Raw genomic sequence first — 26,134 nt, 5'->3', positions numbered from 1 at the left:
TCAGCAAAGATTTACAACTCCAGAATCCTTATACAGGGTTGCTATGAGTCTAAATCCACTTGATGACATTTAACAATAACATGTATTATCTCTATGCTTAATACCCTTAAAGATGTAAAGCAGCTAGACTTGAGATTCTTTTTTAGACGTAGGTTTGAATTATGTTTTGATGGCTAAATGAGCCTCACATACCTAGACCACATTAGATCATTTTGCACTACAAGGTTAGGTTCCAGCTGGCCCTGTGTTCGGGAGAGCACTCTACAGATAATGGCCAAATGCTACTGCTGTTCCATGCCTAGGTATTTTTCAGGCCTAGTGAGTGGTTGATTTGGTCTTTGAGTATTTCCTGCAATTTGAGGCAATTATCCTCCCGATCAGCTTTCCTCCAAAGTAAGTGAGAGAGAGTGAGAGTGATGATAATATCATTAGTTTTTAATACAATTGCCATTCAAATTCACATATTTCTATTGGTCTTCAATTCTATTGGTCTTTAACAACATTCCAATAGTTTTTCTTTTTTCTTATTTTTGTTGTTAATTATTGCTGAGTCCATTCTGACTTGTAGCGACTCTGTTTAGGGCTTCTGAGGAGTGGCTGGTGGGTTTGAACTGCTGATCTTGCTGTTCAAACCAACCTATGGTCCAGTGCTTATCCTACAGTGCCACACCAGGGCCCCAGAAATATGCACTATGTGACAAAATTTATCCCATGTGTAACTTTTAAACACAGGAGGAGGTGAAAACCATGTTGTGCACCTTGTGCCAGTGGTCTTCACACTAAATCCTACAGCTTAGCCTGACATTGTCTTCTCCGAGGGCCATATCTGAGGACAACTTGCAATTTAGAGATAGTTTATTATCTTTGGTTCAGAATATTTCACTAGAAAAAAATGGTAAGTTATTCACAATAGAAAAGTTTTTGCTAAAATGTAGGCATGTGTTGGGATACAAAATGTTAGAACCAGGCAATGGGCAATGGAAGTGAGTTTCCATGTCTTTTATTTGTACTGTATGCAGGAGGGCATATCATGCAGGCCCTTTGACTGACCATTGTTACTTGAGGAATTTGGTAATCCGTAAATGTGCTTGTTATGAAAAGACTTCATCTGTAAAGGCAGCTAGTACTTCTCATTAACCCCAGCAAAGTGAATGGCGTGAAGTTGCTGACAGTGTCGATGAGTTTGAACTTATTTATCATTAGGGTTGACATTTTCTGCAAATTTGGTCTTTCTTCCTTTCTTTCACACTGTTACTGTTGTTCAGTGTCATCGAATTTGCTCTGACTCACAGCAATCCTGTTGGGTTTGAACGCCTACCTTGGGGTTAGCAGTCCAGTGTTCACCCTACACCAGGACTACTAGGGTACCCCAAAAGTCATAGTGTATATATATCTTTAAAATTACACTCAAGTTTTTTGGGACCCCACCCCCCAACTGCTCGCCACCAGGTATCATTGGTACCTGAGCTAGTTCTGCGCATGTTACTCATTCTTTCAGCCCATGGAGTTGAGGGCAGTGTAGCAGAATGAATGGCATAGTGAGTGGCCAGCTCTGCTCACTGGCTGCCTAGCTTCAAAGCTTAGCTCCACAGTGTTAGGCGACCTCCTTGAGGTTACTTAACCTTTGCAGGCCTCAGTTTCCTCATCTGTGAAGTGGGAGCAGTATTAGTAATAGGACTATCTCACAAGGTTATGATCCTTAAACAAAGGATAATCCACATAAATGCCTAGGAAAGCCTAGTGTTCATCAAGTGTGAGCTGTTCTTCAGGATGACTAGGCCCAGAGGGAAAGTGTTTTTTAAGAACCTATACCAGTGATGAAAGTTCTATTATGATAAGGAAAACAGACCAGGCCACCTCCTTTTTTCTGGGTAGGGGGTGCTGCTATTTTTCTTCTCCAGCTTTTTTTTTTTTTTTTCCCCCAAAGGGGGGGGAAAAAAAAAAAAAAAAAAAAAAGACTTTAGGTAATAAAATAACATCTGTTCAATACCGCTTGTTTGCGTGTCTCGCTATGAAAAGCAGTTTGTCTGGGAGTTCAGGACTCAGCCGTCCTTGGTGGTCTCTCTCCTCCTCACCTCTTCTCTCTGCTCACCCTGTAATTGGCCCTTCTTTCACCCAGCCCTCATCCCAAATTGTTCATAGAAAAACAATGCCCACACAATGTCAGAAGGAGGGTTTAGTTTAAAACAAAGTGTGAGCGAGAAAGAAAGGGGACTGTGCTTTCCCCTCCCCCACCTCAGACCCCAAGAGCTTACAGATTCTGAGCACCCTAACATAACCAGATTACGTCTTCCCTTTTTCTTTCTTGGTCTTTGAAGTCATGTCCTGAAATGAAATAAACCCTTCTCCCTTCTCATGGACATGTCTAGCCCATGCATGGTCCAGCTTTTTTAAAAAAGATGTGGTGTCCTAAGCGGCTGGGGTTTGGTAATTCTACTTGGGAGGTGGCTGGGGAGGAGCAGGGGAGGGGTGTCAGAAGAGTGTGCAAACCAGCAACTGCTCAGACCCTAAGGCCGGGTCACTGAGGCCATGTTTTCTCTTCCAACATGCTTATCTCTTTACAGCTGTAACCAAACCATCAGGTCTGTAATGATGGTTTTGATTACAGAGGCCAAAAGCAGCTGTGTGTGGTGGGCTCATAGGCTCGCCCATCCCCCAAGCCTAGAAAGCTCTTTTCCTTCCCCTCCCTGGGCTTGTGGTTTGTCATCTGTTCTCACAGAGCCTCCTTGTATTGGCCTGTGGCTTCCTGTTCTCAATCGGCTCCAAATTGAGCCTGTGAGGTATTTCCCGGTGAGCACACAGGCACACACAGTATCCATCCCTTCCCTGCGCCTCCACACCCTCTCCCGAGGAAGGGTGCTCAAGAGGAAGAGAGCAGTGGCGAGTGAATACGTGTTGGCTGTGATCTTTACACAACCTGGCAGCAGATCCCACAGCTTGTATTAGCTCCACAAGTTGAACAGATGGAACAAATTCACAGAATCGTGTTCACTCACCCTGGGCTCGAGAAGCAGCTGAGTTGCTGTTTGAAGTTAAAAGTTTGAATGTGTTTTCCCCCATCTGAGTAAAATTTCTGGTTGTACTCAAGAACCCTTGGCTTAGCAGCCTATACTGGCATGAAAACGGTTAATGAGCGTGCTGTGTGTCTTCCTCAGCCCATGGAGCTGCTCAGCTGGTGCACTCTCTGTCTGCCTTGCTTTCTTTTGGACTAGTCATAAGATAAAAGAAGGGAAGTTTTTTTTGGTTTTTTTGGTGTGTTGTTGAAGATGATGTATGTCCATTTTTTCCTAGAAATAAATATACCCCCACTCCTTTGAGCAATGATCAGTAGCAACCTGCAGTTCATTCATGAAAACTGAAATAGCATCATTTGATGCAGAGGGTAGAATACGGAGGATTTGGGTCCTCGGCCCCACCTCATTAGGACCAGAAGGATTTCGGTTATGAATTATAATGTATTGCACACATTTGCCTTTCCTAGGACTCCAGGATGCATTTGACAGTGACTGGGAGACAGGGAAAATCATGCCCAACAATTACAAAAACGGATCAGATGATGGGGTCCTTGCCTACAAACTCCTGGTGCAAACCGGCAGCCGTGATAAACCCATCGACATCAGTCAGGTATTCTCACTGCTCCACCACACAGGGGGGTTCAGAGGATGAGGACAAGCAGAGTGGGGGGGGGCGGGGGGGCTGGAAGAGGGGCACCATATTGAAGACAGTGGGTTTTAATTTAGGCTTAGACTCTGAATAGACTAACCCATCTGTGTTAAGGGAAGCATTAGAGGCTAGTTGAAAGAACATTGGCAGACATTTGGCTCTACTTTATCTCCTCACTAGCTGATAGTGTGACTAAAGCAATTGAGTGAGCCTCAGTTTCCCTATCAAGTAGAGACAAGTTTGTCAGTGACCTCCAGGCAATTGTCAGAATAAAATGTGGTTCAGACAGTGAAAGCTTTTCCTATTCTCTTTCAAATTCTGTGACATCTGTCTGTTGATTTGCTTGTATTCAAACTAGGAAAGATGGGATTGTTGCTTAGCAGTCATTTGGGGTGGATAGATGGAAATTGGGAAGTTACTGGAAGGGTGCAAGGCTTCATCCTTTTTGTGGCATTTGATGCCTGTGTTACCCTGGCCCAAGGTGTCGAGGAAAATTGGTCTGTAATGGATAAAGCCAAAGGAAATATAGATCCCTGGACTCTGAGTAGACTAACCAATCTAGATGCCCTGCCACCCCAGGAAATACGAACTATTTCTATTTGGTAATCGTTTTCCAACCCTTTTCATTGTGACACTTGGGTTCTAGCTATCCCTTTGGATTCTTGGGTTATGTTTGGGAGTATGTTTGGATCCCACACTACTACTGGCTTCTCCAGGTCTAATTCCTTCTGCTCTTTGTTGCTTCCTTGCTTCACCTTCAGGCAGAAACCCATCATGCTAATCTTCTCCCCGGATCTGTTTATTGTCTCCCCTCTTTTGCTGGCATGAAAGGTGACAGGTTTACACAGTACACTGTTCAGAGTTACTACGGAGTGTGAAACGCGGTGCTTTATAGCACTGAGGTTGTCAGTTTTGACAAGCTGTGGGCAGAGGAGTCAGTCCGGAAGATAGCGGGTGATGCTCAGGGAGCTGGGTTGAAATGTAGGGCTCAGGTCCATCATGGACCAGATTCCTCTGCCTGGGAGGGAGCAGTGTGCTGCATCCACGGGGCCATGAGCTGTACTATGTAATTCCAAAGACGGCTTGAAGACAACACAGTTGTTACATATCCTGTGGATTAATTGAATCCAGACCCCTGAAATCGAGTTCACTCACTCTCCTCTCTGCCCTTTCTTCCTTTGCTCTTTCTCTATTAACTGCTGTCACTGGTATTTTTCATTTTGTTAAAAATGACCAAAAGCTTTTGGAGCCAAGCCTGAATGTAAAATAAACAGAAAATATGCGTGTGTGTGTGTGTATATATATATTATATTATACATATATATATATCCCAATTTTTTTTCTTCTCTAAGCAAAGTTCACAAGGCAAGGCCCTCTTTAGAAGGGTGTGCATTTGGGCCACGCACAGGATGTAGCACACATGATATGACCACATGATCTCTCTCAGAACTAAAATTTCTGGAGTGGCCATGGTTGTGCACCAGTCTCTTCCACTTTCTGGCGATGGGCATTTTTTGAATACGCAGGTCAGAGGAGGCAAGTGTTAGCAAAATTTATACAGATGTTGTTTTATTTTTATAGCTCTCCATTTACTGGGTGGCATTTCGTTCAGTGTTAACAACAGAGGTTAACTGCACACAGACGTGTATGGGGATTCTTGCCAGGTTTTTTTTCCCCCTTCCCCTCCTATAAATATGTTTCTCCAGATTGTTCATTCTCCGCCTTGGCTGCAGACAGTTTTTTAGCATTCAAATTTAATTGGTTCACTCAATTCCCAGGCCATCTGCAGGACTGTTTGTTATAAACACACCAATTATGGCATCTCCACTGATAAGTGCAATTTGAAAGAATCAACGGTGTGCCGATGGGATTTACTGCACTTTCCAACAGTGGGCATTCTCCTCTTTGTTATAAATGCTGGTAAAAAGCTCTGCTGCTTCTCTCTAGGCAAGAGTGTGTCCCCCACTCCCCCTGGACTGATTCTGAAAGGCCTCTGTTCTTCCCCTTTTGCAGTTGACTAAACAGCGTCTGGTGGATGCAGATGGCATCATTAATCCAAGCGCTTTCTACATCTACCTTACCGCTTGGGTCAGCAACGACCCTGTTGCTTATGCCGCCTCCCAGGCCAACATCCGTCCCCACCGGCCTGAATGGGTCCACGACAAAGCTGACTACATGCCAGAAACCAGGCTGCGAAGTAAGTAGCCCTCTATCCACCAGCTTGGGAGCACACGGAGTTGCCACACTCTGTTCTCCAGTAAACCGCCCATTGACACTCTCCAGGGTTCAAAAGTATAAACAGAACAATATGTTTCTTTTAGTTTAAAACTTCGGGAGACAGGTGAGGATGTGTAATGGAATACAACCCCTTGCTCTATCACTTTGAGAAATAAGGGTCTCTAATTTCCTCCTGGAGCTTTAAGGAGAAGGAGTTCGTCAGGCATTGCTCTTTAATGCCAGCTGTTCCATGTGAAGGCTGGGGAAGACTCCAGGTTGAGTGTTATTTTACCATCACAAAGTTTTATCGCCGGGGATTAGATGTTTATCTTAACTTTGTCAACTCTGGCGTTGAAGGGATTTTTGGCAAGTTGGGTCATTCCCATAAGCCATTGAGCACCTGTACTCTGTCAGAACTGTTTAAAGCAAAGCACAAAAGTCTGTATACAGCAGTGTCCTCTTCCTTTCCCTTCCCTTCCCTTCCCAGCCCGAAGTTTGAAAGGTAATTCTCTGTGCATCTCATTTGCAATTCCGTTAGCAATATTTGTAGTTTATAGTTTGGATATTGGGCCAGGGAAGACGTGAGAAAGGAGACGGGTCCTTTTGTAAACATGGTTGGAGAGCAAGCGAGTTGTGTTCCACTGTATCTAAACCCCAGAGCCTTGTGGCAAGCAGCCAAGACTTGTCTTAATGAAAATTTATAGTTGAGATTATAATAGGGCAAATCATGTTTAGCAAGTCAACTGAATGACCCCAAAGGGTCGGAACACACAACGGCAGTAACTAAACGCTTGTTGTGTAAGGATTTCTTCTCCTGTTGCTGCAGACTTAGCATTGCATTAAAAAAGAAGCATGGAAGGTTTAAGTATGTTAGATCACTAAAAGGATAAGAAAGTTAAGCATTTTCCCCAGTAAAGCATGACTTTCAAGTTATTCTGTTCTCATAAGTGATTGAGCAAAACCATTTGGTTTCCGTATTTTCACTTGTGTCCACTGAATTTTAAAAGGTTCCCACAACTTAGTTTTTAAGTTGTTTAGAACTGTTACAAAGAGTGACTGCTTCTAGAAGATGAAAGTCAAAGATTGAAAAATGTTCACATCACAAGATTTCCCCGCTTCCCCCCCTCCACCAATAAAAAAATCAAATGCTGATTGTTACTCGGTTTGTTTTCAACCAAATATTAAAGTTATAAAGACTCAAAGCCTATCATTGGTATCTTTTGTCCGTTGCATTTGGGGTGGGGGGAAGCATAACAGTGAATTCACTTCCTTGCAAAATGTTTAACTTTCACTGTAATTACGGAGTGTCTGGAGCATTATTTGTAAAACTGGACATAAATCGGGTACAGCTCACGATGGAAATTTGTCACAGCTGTTGCATACCTGGGTCATGATGGCAGTTAATGTGCTCCACTAGGGACCAAATGATTGGCAGTTTAAGTCCACCCAGAGATGGTTGAAAGATCTGGTAATCTACTTGCAAAAAATCAGCCATTGCAAACCCTATGGAGCAGAGTTCTACTCTGACACATGTAAAGGAACCACGTGTCACTAGCACCTGACCCTAGTATCACATACTTGAATGCCTGAGTGTTGCAAGACTCTTTTTAACAGCAGGCCTTCCCCCCTGTCACCTTCTTGATGCAGTCCCAGCAGCAGAACCCATTGAATATGCTCAGTTCCCTTTCTACCTCAACGGCTTGCGTGACACCTCAGACTTTGTGGAAGCGATTGAAAAAGTCAGGACCATCTGCAACAACTACACCAGTCTGGGGGTCTCCAGCTACCCCAATGGCTACCCTTTTCTCTTCTGGGAGCAATACATCGGACTTCGCCACTGGCTCCTGTTGTCCATCAGTGTGGTGTTGGCCTGCACTTTCCTTGTGTGCGCCGTCTTCCTCCTGAACCCCTGGACTGCTGGGATCATTGTGAGTTGATTATAAGGGTCTTTGTGGAAGTCACATTCCTTTCAGCATAGCTCTTTCTGCAGCCGGGACGTGTTGTTTATGTCTGGGCCTCTGGAGGAGGAGGGTCTAGATTGCATCATCTATAATATATTTATTCTACTTGAGGTGGTGAGGTTTATGGTTAAGGTAGAGCTTTTAATGGCCTTAATCTGGGGTCCCATGTCATGCGGCTTTACCATTTCTGTGTGAGGATAGGAGAGCTTTGTAAACACACTTGCTCTAACAGTGCTGAGCATGGAAACACTAAAAGCACAGCTAGTTGTTTATGTTGGAGTTTTTTGTTTTGTTTTGTTTTTAGTTTTTTAATTCAAAGGTGTAATTTTGTGACTTAATCCCAGACCTAATATCTAGAAGACTCTCCTGTATTTAACTAGAGGGAGAAGTCAGGACAGTAGTATGTGGAAAAAATGGTGCTTACTCCTGGAGAAAATTATAACCTTATACTATTAAGTGGGGCGGAGGGGTTTGTATCCTTCCTCTTGAATACTCTCAGATTTGAAGTAAGTTTCATGGAAAGTCTATAAAATCATACAGCAATGTTTAAATTCCATGAACTATGGTATAGCCTTCAAATGCCAAAATTATAAAAACATAGACCAGGTCTTGTTTCTGTACTGTAAGTCTGTGTGCAGCAGGTATGTTAAAAGGTAAATGTTTAGTCTACAGGAGTTTTCATGGTACTTAAGCAATTGATGTTGTTTATCTTTCATTAGCTTATTTTATAAAAAAATAAATAAAAGAAGGGAGACTTCTATCACACTGTCTTTTTCTATATATACTTCCAAAGTTTAGTGTTTTATTTGTAGTTTTCTCCCCTTTGGCCCAAGAACTCCAAAATCTACCTCACAGATTTTCTTTCCATCTCCCCACAAATTGTTACAGGAAGATGAAAGGCACAGAAAAGCTTTTCCTTGCATTTAACTGTTTGCTTTGTCCACCCTGATCCCCACCATTTCTTCAAAGTGAGGAGATCTTTGTAATCTGACACGTACCAGCTGATGACTGCATCCCCCTTCCTCCCTGCTCAACCTGCTGCCAAGTCAGCATCACGAGGCCGGTGGGCTCTCCAAACCAAAGCAAACTGTTTTTACTTAAAAGAACTTTCATTCACCCTGTCCTATCAGCTTTCTTTAGGATGGAGTGTGGAGCAACCAAAAATTTCTAAGTTTCAATTCTCTGATGAGTTGAAGGATGGTTCCCCTCATGGTTAAGATTGAAGCAGAAGGAAGTATCTTGTTTTAAACTATATTAAAGTCCTGTCTAGCAATGACTTCATGTGTATGTAATTCTTAATTGACCACTCCAGAGTTTCTGAGTGTTACAAATGGTTAATGCACATGTCTGCCAAATGGAAGGTTGGTGGTGAATATACCCAGGTGTTCCTCAGAAGAAAGGTCTGGCAGTCTACTTCTGAAAAGTTAGCCATTGAAAACACTATGACATAAATGTTCAATGTGACTCAATAGCAATTGCGGTTTGTTTTTTTAGTGATGAAAGTAATCAAAAAAAAATTTTTTTTAATTGGTTTCTACAGCAGATGCATTGGAAAAGCAATTTACCTTAGGACACTGAACATTGCTTTATTTACTTACTCTTTCTGAAGCCTTATAAACTGGCTGTCTCAAAGCCTCCATTCTCCATAGGGAAAAGATACATTGGGAATAAGGACAGTTATCCAAAGTCACAGTAAATCAGTGCGTCCCTTCTCTTTGAGTCACAGGCATTTCTCCACTCTTGATCCTCAAGGGGACCCTGTTAGTACTTTAACACCCTTGCTTGTTCTCAGCACCCAGGGTCATGCTCCCCATGACTGATTGCTGTGTGTTATTACAGGTCATGGTCCTAGCTTTGATGACGGTTGAGCTCTTTGGCATGATGGGCCTCATTGGAATCAAGCTGAGTGCTGTACCCGTGGTCATCTTGATTGCATCCGTTGGCATTGGAGTGGAATTCACTGTCCACGTTGCTTTGGTATGGGAAGCATTTTAAGCAAAATCTGTATGAGAAAATAACATTTCTTGTAGGTCTTTTAGTCTCCATGTGAGAACCATTTAATTTAATTTTATTTTTTTCCATTTCAAGGAATACTCTTAACGCAGGTCACAGTATAAAGGTGTCAGAAACAGGTATCCCTGAGAGGGACTGAATGTTTTCTGAATTCCTTCCCCTCTGGGGAAACTAAGGAGAAGGTCGTGGGAGGGAAAGTTGCTGGACCCTGTCAGCAGCTGGGAGGAAGTAAACCAGGAAGGACTTAGTGTTGAGTGTATCATTCATGTCACTAGGTTCTAAAGTTGTCACATTTGTTCCGGAAATAGATGGTATGTGTGGTTACATGACAGTTTTTTAAACATTAGCACAGTGGGGGTAAAATGAGAACACATCCCAGGTCTGGTACGGATGGCATACTTGAGGAGGCTAGCTGGTAGCCAATACCACACCTTCAGGACTATGATCAAAAGTATAGATGCTCATCCTTGAAGAGCTGTCTTTTCTCAGAAGCCCACCCGGCTCCTTCAGCCTCCAAGTTCAATACAGCAGAAAGTAAGAGAACTAGTGTTGTTTCCAATAGGAGAATGTTTGTTGAAGGAAGTTAAGCTTCAGACTATTCCCTTCCATTCTAGAACAAGTCCATTAGATACATTTATCATCATGTATATGTAATTGTGTAGATAATTTTTTGAGCTCCACATAGTTGAAAATGTAACGTCATTTCCATACTCTAAAGCTTCATGGCAGTGCATATTCACAACTTGATACCGTGGAAACACAACCCTTTAAATTTAAACCTGCTCAAAGTATTTTCCCTCATTGGGCTGAGAGAAGGAAGTACACATTTTTAAAAAGTACCCCCATGCCTAGAGCTTAGAAAACACATGATTCTAATATCCTTTCGCTAAAAAGGGAAAAAAAATTGCACACTGCTTGAGAATGAATCTGTAAGTCAATCTGATAACAATGCCAACCACTTTTTTGTTTGTGTGTGTGTGTGTGTGTGTGTGTGTGTGTGTAGGTAGCTAGAATAGATTTTTCACACTGGAAATGCTAACTACACATCTAAGGTCTGGCTCCTTGAATTTAAGGAATTTGATGATCCACTCTTGAGCCAGTTTTATTTTGTGAGTGGAGACCCTTGCTTGGTGCTGTTAGTCTTCATCAAGAGCATTATCTGCATATAGGATGCAATAGTCTTAAATTCTGTTTGAAGTAAGCAATTGTTGCTCTTACAAGGTTTGTAAAATATGGAATAAGTTAGTTGAAGACTTAAGATAGCAATGTGTTCCTGTCAGCATGATATGTTTCAGTAATGTCTAAGTTGTGTGTGATAGGATAAACACAGCTTGACCCTCATGACCTCATTGTCCAAATACAGCACAAAGTAGTATGGTTCCAAACCATCTTGATGCTGTCATCCCATGGTAAATTGAGAACTAAATTGGCCTTGATATCTTTTCCCAATTGATACAGTAAATGTATAAGTGAAGTCTGTCTTAGCCAAGTACTTCTTATAGAGAAAAATATAAAGACTTGTAGCAAACTTTTGTATAGTTTTATGTATTCACCTGTAAAGGAGAAGAATCATTCCTGTGTGCACACTGGGTAGATCAGGGATGGGATTACACCCTGCAGTGTATTGTAGCCCTTTATTTTTTTCTGTAAGGGTAAAATGCACGACCCTAGGGTTACAGCCTAAACTTTCATGCAAAGAGAAAACTCCTGTGAGGCTCAGCCCTCCCTACTGGAGTCCCACTGAAGGACCAGGCAGGGTGTAAATGGTCCTGCGTCAGACCATTAAAACAACTATCTGCGATATACCTGATCTGGCTTGGTAGTGTTTCCATTTGGTTTCAGCAGCATTCTGGACCTAGAAGTGCTTTAGAAATGTGAAGGAGACATGGATATGTCCATACACCTCTATAGAATGGGCTAAAATTCAAGATGTCCTGCAAGTTTGAATACATGACAAAAATTCTCACCTCATAAGTATCTGGCACCCAGTTTCCAATTTAAGACAAAGCTGGACATCTGAGCACATCAAGTCTGGGAATCTGATCTGGTCATCTGAACTCTGCTCCCCTCACAGGCTTTCCTCACTGCCATCGGTGATAAGAACCGCAGGGCAGTACTTGCCCTGGAGCACATGTTTGCACCTGTTCTGGATGGTGCTGTGTCCACTCTGCTTGGCGTCCTTATGCTCGCAGGCTCGGAATTTGATTTCATTGTCAGGTAAGCATAAGTGGGAGAGAAAGCTGTCTTTGAAATCATTCTTTGCTCATGTGAGCTTTGTTGCATATTCCTTTTCTGTACCTGGCAGACATTTGTGTTATTTTTGATGGTATGAAAATCCTATGCTGGTTACCTGCCTGATATAGGGTAGGTACATAGAGTTATGTCTTCATATATGATCTACTTTCTTTTGAATTTACTAAGTCAGAGATACACTGAGAGAATGTAGAATGGCCTGGAGGGAGGGTGGTGTCTGACCTCCTTTGAGTTCGCAGGTGGGGAGGGAGGAGCAAGATCATCAGCATCAGCCACTCAAGGCCAAATTTGCCTCTACCCTCCAACCTTTTTACCAATCAGATGCCATCCTTCCCTCCCACAGCACTGTCCTGTCTACTTCTCTGCTGTGTTTGAGAATTCGTTTCAGTGGCCACACACAACTCACAGAAAATATTCACGATTATTAAGTTTGTTAGGGAAGTAACAGGTTACGATTCAGGTTCAGGAATAACCTAGGATACAATTCTTCAATCATGGCAGCCTTCTCTCAACCACTGCCTGCAGGCAGCCTGTCTCTGGCTCTCTCTGGTCCCTCAGCTGGTCCTCACCCTGTAATAAAGCTCTTTTAGCCAATTCAGCGCCTAGAGGGACCATACTCTGACAGCAAGCTTTCTGCCTAAAGACACTTGGCTTTCTTACTCCATGGCCTGGTGAGCCCAGGTACCTATCTCTTGGTTCTCTGCTGCCATTTTGTTGCCACAGCTCTGTGTCTTCTCTGTCAGGGCGGTTCAGCGCAGGGATCTTGGGTCCAAAGGAAGCTCTCCGCTCCTGGTTCTTCTTTCTTGATGGTAGTGAGATCCTTCTCCTGCCTCTGGGATGGCTCATTTTAAGCCTAGTGGGATGGCAAAGTTGACCAAACCCCACATTAGGGTTCCATACACCTTATTTGCATGGTCTCACTTCCGCAAGGGTGTCTTGCAGCTTATTTGCATTATTAGCAAACTATCTAATCCCTTGATACACCACGAACACTTCACATTTACTTAGGTCTTAACCAGTCATTTAGAGTCCTGGTGTGGCACTGTAGGATAAACACTGGACTGCAAGGTCAGTTTGGAACTGCAAGGTCAGTGGTTCAAATCTACTAGCTGCTCCTTGAAAACCCTATATAGGGTCGCTGTGAGTTGGAACTGATTCAACAACAAAACAACAACCCAGTCATTTGGTGAGAGTTACAAAGACTCTAGCTAGATGGGCCATATCAAGTAATTCACTCACTGTATGATATATAAAAAGGTGCTCTCTTCTCAAGATATTTGTGCAATACCTGGAGAAAAGATGGAAGATTTGGGACTAGCTGCAACGCCACATGTTGAAGCCAGTGGATCACCAAATATCACAGTTCTTTGTATCCCAGGTTTGAAAAAGCTATAGGAAAAGATGGTTGTAAATTCCATTAGGTGATTTAATTTGACCTTCACTTCATCTCCTTCAAGACTGTAGAAATGGAAACCTCAGAAATACCTTATTCTCTTAAGAAGTGAAAATTAATGTGCTCGGATTTCATGTTGTTATTGTTGTTCAGTGCCATTGAGTCAGTTCCAACTCATAGCGACCCTGTAATAGGGTTTCAGAGGAGTGGCTGGGTGAGCTTGAACCACTGACTTTGCAGTTAAAACCGACTTTGCAGTCCAGCACATTAACTCACAGCACCACACCAGGACTCCACAGATTTCATGTTCTTGTTGTTAAGTGCCGTTGAGTCAATGACTCATAGCGACCCTGTATAGGGTTTCCAAGGAGCAGCTGGTGAGCTTGAACTGCCAACCTTGCAGTTAAAACGGCTTTGCAGTTTGGCACATTAACCCACAGCACCACACAAGCCTAATAAAGATTCAGAAAGCATTGAATGTACACTTTGGACATCCAAGCTTATCTTAGACTCTTCTCCTTGGATCTAAAGGTAAGCAGTTTATGATGAATTAAGATGATGTGGCAGTGTAGGGTAAGCACTCAACCACAAGGTCTATTTGAACTGCAAGGTAGACGTTTCAAACTCGCCAGCTGCTCCTCAGAAACCCTATTCAGGGTCACTATAGGTCAGAACCAACTCAACAGCACTTAACAACAACAACAAGATGACTTTTGGAGCGTGGTGGCTCCGTATGGTAAGTACTGGACTGCGAACCAGAAGATCCACAATTCAAACCCAGTAGCTGCGCCACTGGAGAAGGATGAGGCTTTCTGCTTCTGCAAAGATGTAAACCCTCGGAAGCCCTATACAGGATTGCTATGAGGCAGAATGACTTTTTATGAACTCTAAAAGGAAACCAAGCTTTTCTTTCTTAAAGAATTTAAGAACTACAGGGAAAAAGATGATTTGTGCTTTTTTTCAAGTTGCTAATCTTGGACAAACAGTGCTACTTTGTAGAGAGGCAAGGCCCAAATCTGTCAGTAAATGAAAGATTGCCTAGAATTAGAGCCATGGAGGGCTGAACCAAATGTCTGGATTGTTGTAAGAGAGCATCTGAACAGTCTTCCTGGGTATACATTCGTGCATGTATTTGAGCTACAAAATTTCGTTATTATAGGAAGTGTATCAAATCATTGGTTTGGGACAAACCCATATGGCCAATTTGGCATCCTGGAAACCCAGCCTTCCTAAAACAAGTGCCTAGGTTTGCTCACTGATTTTGGTGTAGAGTGGGATAGCTTTGAGTATAGACCAGTGTTTATCAAACTTTCAAGAACTTAGGAACCTATCTGGTGCTCTCTGTCAACGCAGACTGGGTTCAGTAGGCCGGGGGTGGCACAGAACGTGTGCATTGCATCCACATTTCTGTCAGTGCAGCACCCTAATGCTGATAGATTAACAAAGCCAATTTGTAATTCTTGTCACTTAGTACCAAAAATGTATTTTCCTACTTAGATGGAGGTTTTGTTTCTGTTTTAAGCTCTGAATTTGACTTTGATTTATTTCCCAAGTATGAATTTTTTTCAGAAATTCATGTTGTTTATTCCTTGCCTGAAAACCTTTTGTCAAATAGAATTTCTTTCCTGCAATTCCTTTTTCATCCAGCACAAATGTAAATGTTGTTGTTGTTAAGTGCCATCAAGTTGGTTAGGAGCGACTGGTGAGCTTGAAACACCAACCCTGCAGTTCAAAAGGCTTTGCAGTCTGGTGCATTAAGCCAACCTCTTAACTGCAGGAAGACAGCATTCCTCTCAGGCAGCTCTGAGGGAAACTCAAGTTCTTAAACAGTGGGAAGCGCAGGGGGTGATGGGATCTTGGAGGATCTAACTCAGCCTAATGGGGGCAGCTGTGTGAACCACAGAGAGTAGCACTTAGCCAGAATTAGAGTAACCAGGCCAGGAACCTGAAGGCTAGAATTCCCGTTCTGTCTTCTAACCCATGGCTGTCAGTTCCCTCCTAAAGGTATTAGAGTTCCTGTTTCAAGCACTTAAAAGGGCATCTCATTTTCTAGAACTGGACGGATAGCTGATAAAGTCCCTGCTGAGGTCGAATACATGAGCAGACATTGTATACACTCAGCCGTCAGAAATCTAATTGCTGTGTTTATTCTTTGGTGAGATGGATGGGATGCAAATGTCCTAATGCCTGCTGCTGATGTATGTCTCAGCCTAAAGTTCTATCAGTTTACATTAGAGCAAGTCATTGGCTGCTCGGTCTTTCCTAATGCAATTCAGAAGTCTCTGGTGTTTATAATAGCCACAAGGTATTTGTATTTTTATAGGGATCCTCTCTCTTTTAATCTAACAATGAGGCACATCTAGACATGGCAAAGCTGTTTTATGATCAACAGAATGGACCATTAACAGATATTGTGTCCTTCCTCTTCCTAAAGCATCCAAAGTGTCTCCCTTACTCCAGCTCACTTCCATTCAAATTGCCCTAGAAATCATTAGTTACAGAAATGCCTCCTTGCTCAAAGTCCGCTCTCTCCAGCTGTGCAGAGTGTCCACCTGAGAGGCTCGCCTTGTCTGGCAGGTTTACCTTGGTATTCACGAAGGCTCCCAGACCTTAGCCCTCAATGGTGGGAAAGCGGGGCCACTTGTGCACTTTCCTCTTCTTCCATGGTGCTGCGGCCTTTATGTTTGAATTGGCTGACGCAAAACAAGCGTATTCAGAGATGCTAAATTGTTCAACAAAAGATTAGCCCGCCGAGCAGCCTGGCCATTGTGGAGCGCCCTCACCCAGCACAATGCCCGGGCTCCCACAGAATGGGCAGCATTTTCTTTGCAGAAAGCTGGTTCCTGTGTTCTAAAAAGGTTGCAATTGGAGCTATTTGGTAAAACTGGAACTCACAGAATTCTAGGCAGCAAGTTGTGATTAATGAAAGCCCAGGGAAAGCCTTACCTGATATGCCGGAGACTTAATTAGAGATTCTGCTCTCAGATGCAGACGCATTTCACAGTGAATTAGCTGCCTGCAGAAGTAGGCTTCTTTTCGTCCTGGGCTAAATTGTTTAAATTCTACACCCTTCACTTCATTTGTTTGCTTCTGCTGGGTTTTCATGCGAGGGGCCCCCTCTGCTTTGTGTTTGTGCTTTCGGTCTGTGAGGCCATTCAGCCCGAATTCCATATTTTTGTGTTTGTGTAACACATTCATAAATAACATTACATGCCACGAGATTTCAGCAAATTAACAAACTTTTTTTTTTTACCCCCTTCCATCCATGAACTCACACTTTGGGTTGTGAAATGTAGTCTTCAGAGTCATAAGGTAAAAAAAATATATCTTGTGCTGAATTTGAACTTTCAGTTTTTTGTAAGAAACTTTTCAGTGGTGTGGTTTTTGTTCATTTTTAGTTTTGACGTGCAGACACATCTGGTGTGTGAAAGATAGCATGATTTCTGTTCGTCTCCATAAATGTTCTGGTTCCCCTTTTATCTTCCAGGTATTTCTTTGCGGTTTTGGCGATCTTAACGATCCTGGGTGTTCTGAATGGATTGGTCTTGCTCCCAGTCGTTTTGTCCTTCTTTGGACCGTATCCCGAGGTCAGTATTTTACACTGATGTAAGGTAAAACCCCAGGGCCAATTGAATGTCAATTTTCCTGGAGTCCCACTCTTAATTTAGATATTTGGGTATATGCACATTTGTTGATTGCTTATAGTTCCAGTAAACATCTCCATAAAGTATGACTTTCTCTCTACTGTAACAGTTTTGAGGGATGCAGTACTCGCTTTCTTTTTTAAGCCTGCTGATTGGCAGCTTCAAAAAAGATGATGAAAAAGTGGAATGAAAAGAGAGTGGGATTTTTTTTTCCTCCTCATACAGGAAACACTGTCCAAGATGAATGAATGTTGGGCTTGCACAGAGTAAAAAGGGCAAATCCTGCCTTCTCTGGGTCTAAAAGCAAAGGACAGTTATCTAACCTGACGGGCATAAGGGGCGAGGTGGACACAGCGTGAATACTATGCTTTGAACTGTGAGTGTGGCCAACAATGGATAAGACCACTGTTAATGTGCAATTCCCTTAATAGGTGTCTCCAGCCACTGGGCTGAACCGGCTACCCACTCCCTCCCCTGAGCCACCCCCCAGCGTTGTCAGGTTTGCTGTGCCTCCTAGCCACACGAACAACGGGTCCGATACCTCTGACTCAGAGTACAGTTCTCAGACTACCGTGTCAGGCATCAGTGAGGAGCTTCGGCACTATGAGGCCCAGCAAGGCGCCACAGGCCCTGCCCATCACGTGATTGTGGAAGCCACAGAAAATCCCGTCTTTGCCCGTTCCTCTGTAAGTCACACTCGGGGCTGGGAGGAGAGTCATCACTACCCCTGATGGTGGGCGCATTAGTCACAGAGGGTGTCCAGAGCAGCCCCTACCTGCCCCAATCTGTAACTCGCACAGATAGGTTACAACCAATGCAAAAATATAGTACATGTTACACAGCTGTATGCCAGTTGTCACCAAGTAACTCCAACTCATGGCCACTCCATGGGTGTCAGAGTAGACTCTGCTCTATACGGTTTTCAGTGGCTGACTTCCAAAGTAGCGCACTTGGACTTTCTTGCAAGGAATCTCTGGGTGTATTCGAACCTCCAACTTTTTGATTAGCTGTCAGTGCATTAACCATTTATAGCCTCCAGGGATCCTGGGCATATCTTAAGCCAGATCATATGAAATTGCTAATATTTGACTCTTATTAAATTGTAAAAATGCAAATTTCAAAAGGTTCAACCTGATACACCAGAGGACAGGAATCAGTTACTACATACAACGCTAGCGTGTATGAATGTCTTCCTCAGGAAGATTATGAAGTGCAGGGATAATGCACGCTTTCTTCTTTTTTATTATTTTTTTTAATTTAATTGCCAACAGAAGTGATTTTTCCCCCCTCCCATTTTTGATCGTCTTAATTTCTCTTGGCACAAAATGATTATAATGATTGTTGAAGACTTTGCCATGAGCTTTTGTGGCTTCAAGCTCATATCCCAAGTGGTTGGAGGGAGCAGAGAAGCTGAGAACCACGCCTGAGTTCTTAGTCTCCAGTAATCCAGGAAAGTTTAATGGGGCAGTCTGGCAACAAGCCCTTCTCAGAACCTTCTCTGCCAGGGGCTGCTAAAAGCCCACAGAGGGTTCTAAGGCTCATGTTGCTCTGATGGAGGGCCTCCTGCTGTCCCTCCAGGAAATGGGTATTCCAGTCCCAGACCAAAGCAGCCCTTCCATGAAAACATGAGAGGCCAACCAAATAACCTAAATTTTCCTCCTCTTACCCCCCGTGACGATGCCTGCTGAGCAGCAGTGTGAATCTGGTTTTGTTCAGCGGGAGCCTAAAAATAGGTACAAGCTGAACAACTTTGAAGTTGGTCACGGTCCTTTTGATTGATGTGGCCACTGTGCTGCTCAGTGCTTTGTATAGAGACCCAGAAACCAGATTCCTAACAATCAAATAGAGCCACGCTGCCCAACAGCCCTTTCTGCAATGAGGGAAATGTCCTCTGGCTACTACGCTGTCCAGTACAGTAGCCGCTGGTCACATATGGCTTTTGAGCCCTCGAAATGTGACTGGTGCAACTCGGGGACAGAGTTTCATATTTTGGTTCACTTGCTTTGAAATAGCCACACGTCTCTCATGGCCACCGTGATGAAATGGCTTAGGTGTCAGCAATCCTGCCAGTGTCTGACACTTAGCAGTTTTAAGAGAAGAGGATCTTGGGCTGGGGTAGACTGAACAGGATAGGAGATGGGCTGTGAGTGAGGTGGCTTGGAAGCTGTCCGACTACCGCCCTGCGTTTATGGACGGCTGCCACATGTGTCTAGCTGGCTATGTTTGAGAAAGCCTAGAGATAAGATCTAAATGAAGGTCTCTTCTACCATGTCCTGCAGGTTCTTGAAAGAACCGGTTTTTCCTCTGTGGTCCCTCTGGGCTCCCAGGCCCCTCCCCTCTCTTCTTTCCTTGGCAGAGTTGACTGAAAGCTTGCTTAGGGAAGTACTGAATGTGGGTGGCAATGTGTGAGCAGGAGCCAAGCAGGGTGGGAGGGGCAGGATCAGTGGGTGCCCATACTCAGCCCTGGTGTGCACCCTACCTGTTTTAACCTGCCCACACCCTCTGCAGGTGGTCCATCCTGATTCCAGACACCATCAGCACTCGAACCCTCGCCAGCAGCCCCACCTGGACTCAGGGCCACTGCCTTCAGGACGGCCAGGGCAGCAGCCCCGCAGGGAACCCCCCCGAGAAGGGTATCAGCCCCCGCCTTATAGACTTCGCAGGGATGCTTTTGAAATTTCTACTGAAGGGTATTCTGGCCCTAGCAACAGGGACCGTGTGGGTGCCCGAGGAGCCCGTTCTCACAACCCTCGGAAGCCAGCATTCACTGCCGTGGGCAGCGCCATGCCCGGATACTGCCAGCCCATCACCACTGTGACGGCTTCTGCCTCCGTGACTGTTGCTGTGCACCCCCCACCAGGCCGTGGCCGGAACCCATGGGGGGGGCTCTGCCCAGGCTATGAGGACTACCCCGAGACTGACCATGGGCTGTTTGAGGACCCCCACGTGCCTTTTAATGTCCGAGGCGAGAGAAGAGATTCAAAAGTAGAAGTCATAGAGCTGCAAGATGTGGAATGTGAGGAGAGGCACCGGGGAACCAGCTCCAACTGAGGTGCGTGGGCCTTGGCGTTCTGCCCTTTAGTTGCAACTGGAAGACATGAGGGACCAGAGATCGAAAACAAACTCCTTGGGGTTCCCTAGGCTGTGTTCTAGAAAGCCCTGGGCATGAGGATATCCTTTAGAACAGGTGGGGAACATCTGGCCGTCAGGCTGTATAAGGCCCTCAGAATCATTTGGTCTGGCCCTGACAAGGCAATCGCAGTTCCAGCCATCACATTGGTGGTAGTGGTATATGCCGTGGAGTCGGTTCCGACTCATAGCGACCCTGTACAGGGTTTCCGAGGCTGTAAATCTTTATGGGAGCAGAAAGTCTCATCTTTCTCCCACAGAACAGCTGGTAGTTTCGAACTGCTAACCTTGAGATTAGCAGCCCGACAGCTAACCTTGAGATTAGCTGCCAGAGCTCCTTAGTCATCACATTAGGGGTGAGTGAATTAAATGTTTGACCAAATAAAGCAATCTTAATTTTTTTTTTTTTTTTTTTTTTAGCAATCTTAATTTTTAAGTTGATAATTTTGTATGGCCCACAAATGATGATATAAATTCTTTTTTTTTTAATTAATGTTTTATTGTGAATTGCGTGATAGTTTACATGGGAGAACATTAGCTTTACATTCATCCTATCATAGATAGTTTTGTTGCCATGGCTACAATCCCCTCCATGCATCATCAACCAACCAAAGGGTATAACTTGCAAGCCTGCCCCCGGGTCGTCAGCCCCTCTCCCTCTCTGGGTCTAGCATTCCCAGCTGTTCCATTTCTCCATGTCATCACCTCTGCCTCCATCTCGGGCATCACTGCTTCTCTGGGTAGGGTCCCACACTCCGCTCTTCTCCATTGGTGGTCCCGGGGTCCTCAGCTCCTGGACTGCAAAGACAACCACTCCCCTCCTTTTGCTACAAAATGTCTACCTTTACATTTCCAACCCTCATGGTCAGTCCTGATGGTAATTATTCACTATTGTACCACATGAGTACTACCCACATCTCCTTTCATCAGTCCCACCCAGACAGATTGGACACTACTCAGTGGATATTCCACCTTCCTCTGTGCCCTCTGGATTTAGGCTCCCTCTTGAAAACTTGTAAGCCAGTCACCTCTTGCCTTTGTAGCCCCCCATTTTGAGCAGCCAATGTCCAAGTTGCCCATCCCTGTCTACCCCTGTGTATGGAGAGGGTGGGAATGAGCCTCGTTGTAAAGACTTGTTCACTCTTTTGAGCTACTGCATCCATAGGTGTAGGTCAAGTCCGTCAAATTGTATCAGATTACTCTTTTTTTCTTCTTCTTCTAGTTGAGCTCTGATCATCCAGCCATTGAAGCCAGGTCAAGTAGGTATTATCTGTAAGTGCGGGTGTTCTTATGCATATGCCCTCTCTTCTTATCAACTGGATGCTTCACTCTCCACTCTATTCCTCTGTGGCTATGTCACTGACTCTGGGCCCAGGAGTCCCCAGGTCTTGCCACACTGCTGGCCAACCAGGTCTCCACCCGGATTCACAAGAGTGTATTGAACATTGAACATTGCTGTTTTTCCCCTCACTTCCCCTTATTGGTGACCAACGTGGTCACTAGTCAGAGCACGTGTCTGCTGGTGTATTACCATTGAGTCTCAGTCTTGGAAGGGGGTTTGCCCTGAGGAGACCGGACCACTTACCTTGATGTCTCCTGGGCGAGAAATTTGCTTGTTCTTGTAGTAGTCAGTCAGACTGCCTGTATTGTTTTGTATCAAGAAGTATTTTCTGTTCTTCTAGCCCCTCCAGGCTGGTCTGCTTGTCCTTTCAAGTGGGAATTTCCCATCTCTGGAGATCTGGATGTGGTTCAGGTTTCCACCTATAGTCTTATGTATTGCAGAGGCTCCATAGGAAGCCTCCTTCACTGGGCACTTTGTAGCCCCATTTTAGGTATTCCAATCAGAAGGAGCACTGGTAACGTAGTGGTTACGAATCGGGCTACAAACCTCAGGGTCAGCAGTTCGAAACTACCAGCTGTTCCATGGGAGAAAGATGAGGCTTTCAACTCCCGGAAAGATTTACAGCCTCGGAAACCCTTACAGGGTCACTATGAGTTGGAACCGACTCCACAGCACATAACAACAACAACAATCAGTTATAGGCAGAAGACGGACTTACAAGCTTTCTATGGTGATACTTCTGGCTATTCCTTTCTCTCCCCCTCAAGTGTCTGTTTTATAATGGTATGCCAAGGAAACCAAGATTAAAAAGACAGCCAAGCATCTTAACATTGTTGCCCCCCTTTTGCCCATTCCAACCGTGTCTCAATCCCTGTATCCCAGAGCCCTGTTGTTCCAGGGTTGTGCATACATACATCATTATTTACCTCTGTCCCCCTTAGCCCATGCACACCTGCCTATTTTCCCATTTGCCTTGTTCTTCTATTCCCCTCCCCCTTCTTGTATATTGCCCCTCTCCCTAACACCCAAACTATCCTGTGTCTATTCCCTACCCTGTGCTCCACCTTCCCTTCCCTCCCCTCCCTCTACCCCCCACATCCCAGTAACCAGTAAAGAATCCCCCTACCCCCCTTTAGTATGGGTTCTTTTTCTTAGTCTTTTACAGTAGTGGTCCTATGCAGTATTTCTCCTTTTATGACTAATTTCACTCAACATAATATCCTCAAGGTTCATCCATGTTATGTGATAGCTTACGACATCCTTGTTGTTCTTCAAGGTAGCATGATATTCCATTGTGTGTATGTACCACAATTTGTTTATCCATTCTTCCGTTGATGGGCACTTTGGCTGTCTCCATCTTTTTGCTATTGTAAATAGTGCTGCTGTGAACATTAGTGTGCATATATCTACTCGTATATGGCTCGTATTTCTTGTGGGTAATACCAAGTAGAGGAATTGCTGGATCATAAGGTATTTCCATCTCCAACCTTCTGAGGTAGCGCCATATTGCTTTCCAGAGAGGTTGGACCATTTTGCAGTCCCACCAGCAATGCAGAAGTGTCCCAGTCTCTCCACATCCCCGCCACCATTTATTGTCCTCTACTTTTTTGATCTTTGCTGTTGTTGCTGGTGTGAGATGATATCTCATTGTTGTTTTGATTTGCATCTCTCTAATGGCTAGTGATCGCGAACATTTCTTCATGTTTGTTGGCTGCCCGGATCTCTTCCTTGGAGAAGAGTCTGTTCATGTCCTGTGCCCACTTTTTATTTGGGTTATTTGTCTTTTTCTTATAGAGGTGTTGTCGTTTCCTATATATTTTAGAAATGAATCCCTTGTGTGGTATATCATTGCAAAAGATTTTTTCCCATTCTGTGGGTTCCCTTTATACTCTTCTGCTGAAGTCTTTTGATGCACATAAGTTTTTAATTTTTAATATGTCCCAATTATCTATTTTGTCTATTTTTGTTTGTATAGTTTTCAAAATGTTAGGTAGTCTGTATATTCCCTGAATTAGAGCCCTCATATTTGTCCCTAGTTTTTCACTGATGGCCTTCATAATTCTGGGATTCACATTTAGGTCTTTAATCCATGCTGAGTTGGTTTTTGTATAAGGCATGAGGTAAAGGTCTTGTTTCGGTCTTTTGCATATCGCTTTCCAGTTCCACCAGCACCATCTGTTGAGGAAACTATCAGCTCCCCATGTGATATATTTAGGTACTTTGTCAAAAATCAGTTGGCTTTATGTGGATGGGTTTATTTCTGGATTGTCGATTCTGTTCCATTGATTGATGATAAAATTTTGGCAGTACAAAGGCTTCCCCACCTCTGCTTTAGAAGAATCAACCGTGTCCCCAAACTAGTTTTCATCAAGTCAACTCTTAACTGATGACCACCTCATAGGTGAGGTTGGAACTCTGTTCCACAGGGTTTTCAATGGCTGGTTTTCAGCAGTAGATTTCCAGGCACTGCTGATGGACTCAACTCTCCAAGCTTTCAATTAGCAGTTGGATGCAGTGACCATTTGTACAACTGAGAGACCCCCAAGGCAAAGCTAATCTAACCGATTCCAGCTTTGTCATCCTTGGAGAATCCATTGAATTCTAAATGGAGTTTCTTTCCCATTGTTAAGCTTTGAAGAGTAACACAGCAGACCAAAGGAGCTAAACAATTTCTCTGTTTGCATATTCTTTATTAAAGTGTAACATATGTGTGCATGTCTTAAGTATGTAGCTCAACAAACACTCACACAGCATTCACATCTAGGTAGCCAGCCCCTGGACTGTAGGGCCTAGGAGAAGGCAAAAATAGAGATTAGATTTTTACCTTTTATAAATACGGACTCATAGCCCATTTACTTATTATGACTTCCTTTTCACTTCTTTTTCTCCTAAAGGGTGAGTAAAATCTGAAGCAAAGAGGCCAAAGATTGGAAATCCCCACCCCCATCCCACCCCCACCACTTTCCAGAACTGCTTGAAGAGAACTGCTTGGAGTTATGGAAAAGATGTGCTTGCTGCCCAGGATAGCAGTTCATTGTTACTGTAACCGATTGTATTATTTTGTTAAATATCCCTATAAATATTTAAGAGATGTACACATGTAATATACGAAGGAACTGTGTAAAGTAGTAGGGTTTCCCCACTCCTGTCAGAGTGGAGGCGGGGGGGCTGCAGTGGGCCACTCCCTGTATGTACAATGATTTCTGTGCCACAACCCAGCTTAACTTAGTCTTAAATTTCAGCATATTGTTGCTGCTGCTTAAATATTGTATAATTTACCTGTATAATTCTATGCAAATATTGCTTATGTAATAGGATTATTTTGTAAAGGTTTCTGTTTAAAATATTTTAAATCTGCATATCACAACCCTGTGGTAGTATGAAATGTTACTATTAACTTTCAAACACGCTATGCGTGATAATTTTTTGTTGTTTAATGAGCAGATATGAAGAAAGCACGTTAATCTCAGTGGCTTCTGTAGGTGTAGCTGTTTGTGTTTCTGTTATTTGGCTGTTTGAGTGTGAACACACAGTGTGATCCTTCCCATGTACTGTGATTATTACACACACACACACACACACACACCGTTTTTTGTTTCCTTTCACCATCAGTAACCTTTCGTGGTCTCTGAACTAGTCAGGCTAGAAGAGTCAGGATCTCTTTATTGGTCAGTACTAGTGGAGGGCCAGCCCAAGTCATCAGGGGTCATCCTTGTGAATTGGCAGAGGGAAAGCTGGACTCACTGTCATCCAGTCACCCCATCTTGTGCTGCAGGGGAAATGAGTTTCTTCACATGGGTTATGGAGATTGGGATTGGAACCTCAGGGCATAGAACTAGTAGCATCTGTCTGTCTTTATTGGAATTACAGAACTGGATGGCGTGCCTAATGATGAACCTTACTGGGTCATGTTTGCATGCTCTATCTAACAAATTGTGCAGCCTCGTAAATACTCTCGTCATGACCAACACACACAAATTAAGAGTAGATAGGGAAGCCGCCTTTGGAGCGTATTCCTACAGGTAGGAAATCTATTCTGGTGATTCTGGGCTCACAATAAACCCTGAGATGGTGTTTTGAATCCTTAAGATCAAAACTCCATCTCTTCCTAAATTAAGCATTTGATTGATTGGGTTGTTTTGGTTGTGTTTGCATCTTGTTTGGAAAATAAATGAAGAGCAGACAATGAATGTGCTGACATAGAATCAGACACTGCAGAGGCTGTGGGCTTCAGAAGGAGTCCTTCTCAGCTCATTAATATTAGCATCGTGGAATGCACACTTCATGGGAAACATTGGCTCCCTCTCCTTGCCATACATTGTTTGGGTGGATTCCACATGGTATTTATTGAAGGAGAAGCAAGGTGCTAATCTCTCAGCCAGCCATTATATTTAAAGATTGCTTCTGTATGAGTTCTGTTTTCGCGCTCTGAGGTGTGTTCTTCTTCACCCTGTATCCAGAGGACAGCAATTGCCAGGGGAAGCACTTGGGACCCCATCCCCACTTGTTTACAGATACA

General features: G+C 43.8%; 1 protein-coding gene across 3 annotated transcripts in view; it reads left to right on the top strand.

The window, feature by feature from the left end:
- Nucleotides 1-25,177, top strand: part of PTCH1 (patched 1) — an 81,565-nt gene extending 56,388 nt beyond the window's left edge. For 2 of the 3 annotated variants that reach the window (XM_006867638.1, XM_006867637.1), the window contains exons 16-23: nt 3,482-3,624; nt 5,677-5,860; nt 7,528-7,808; nt 9,681-9,818; nt 11,929-12,071; nt 16,988-17,087; nt 17,576-17,830; nt 19,653-20,195. In XM_006867638.1, coding sequence (XP_006867700.1) covers nt 3,482-3,624; nt 5,677-5,860; nt 7,528-7,808; nt 9,681-9,818; nt 11,929-12,071; nt 16,988-17,087; nt 17,576-17,830; nt 19,653-20,195 — 1,787 coding nt within the window. Of the gene's footprint in view, nt 1-3,481; nt 3,625-5,676; nt 5,861-7,527; nt 7,809-9,680; nt 9,819-11,928; nt 12,072-16,987; nt 17,088-17,575; nt 17,831-19,652; nt 20,197-24,509 lie in introns of those variants that run through there. The other variant, XM_006867639.1, reaches the window with a different exon arrangement.
- Nucleotides 25,178-26,134: the final 957 nt, after the last annotated feature.

Source organism: Chrysochloris asiatica, unplaced genomic scaffold, assembly GCF_000296735.1.
Source record: "Chrysochloris asiatica unplaced genomic scaffold, ChrAsi1.0 scaffold00107, whole genome shotgun sequence".
Taxonomy (NCBI): domain Eukaryota; kingdom Metazoa; phylum Chordata; class Mammalia; order Afrosoricida; family Chrysochloridae; genus Chrysochloris; species Chrysochloris asiatica.
Note: the sequence above shows the minus strand (reverse complement) of the source record. Positions and strands in the feature narration are given on the sequence as shown.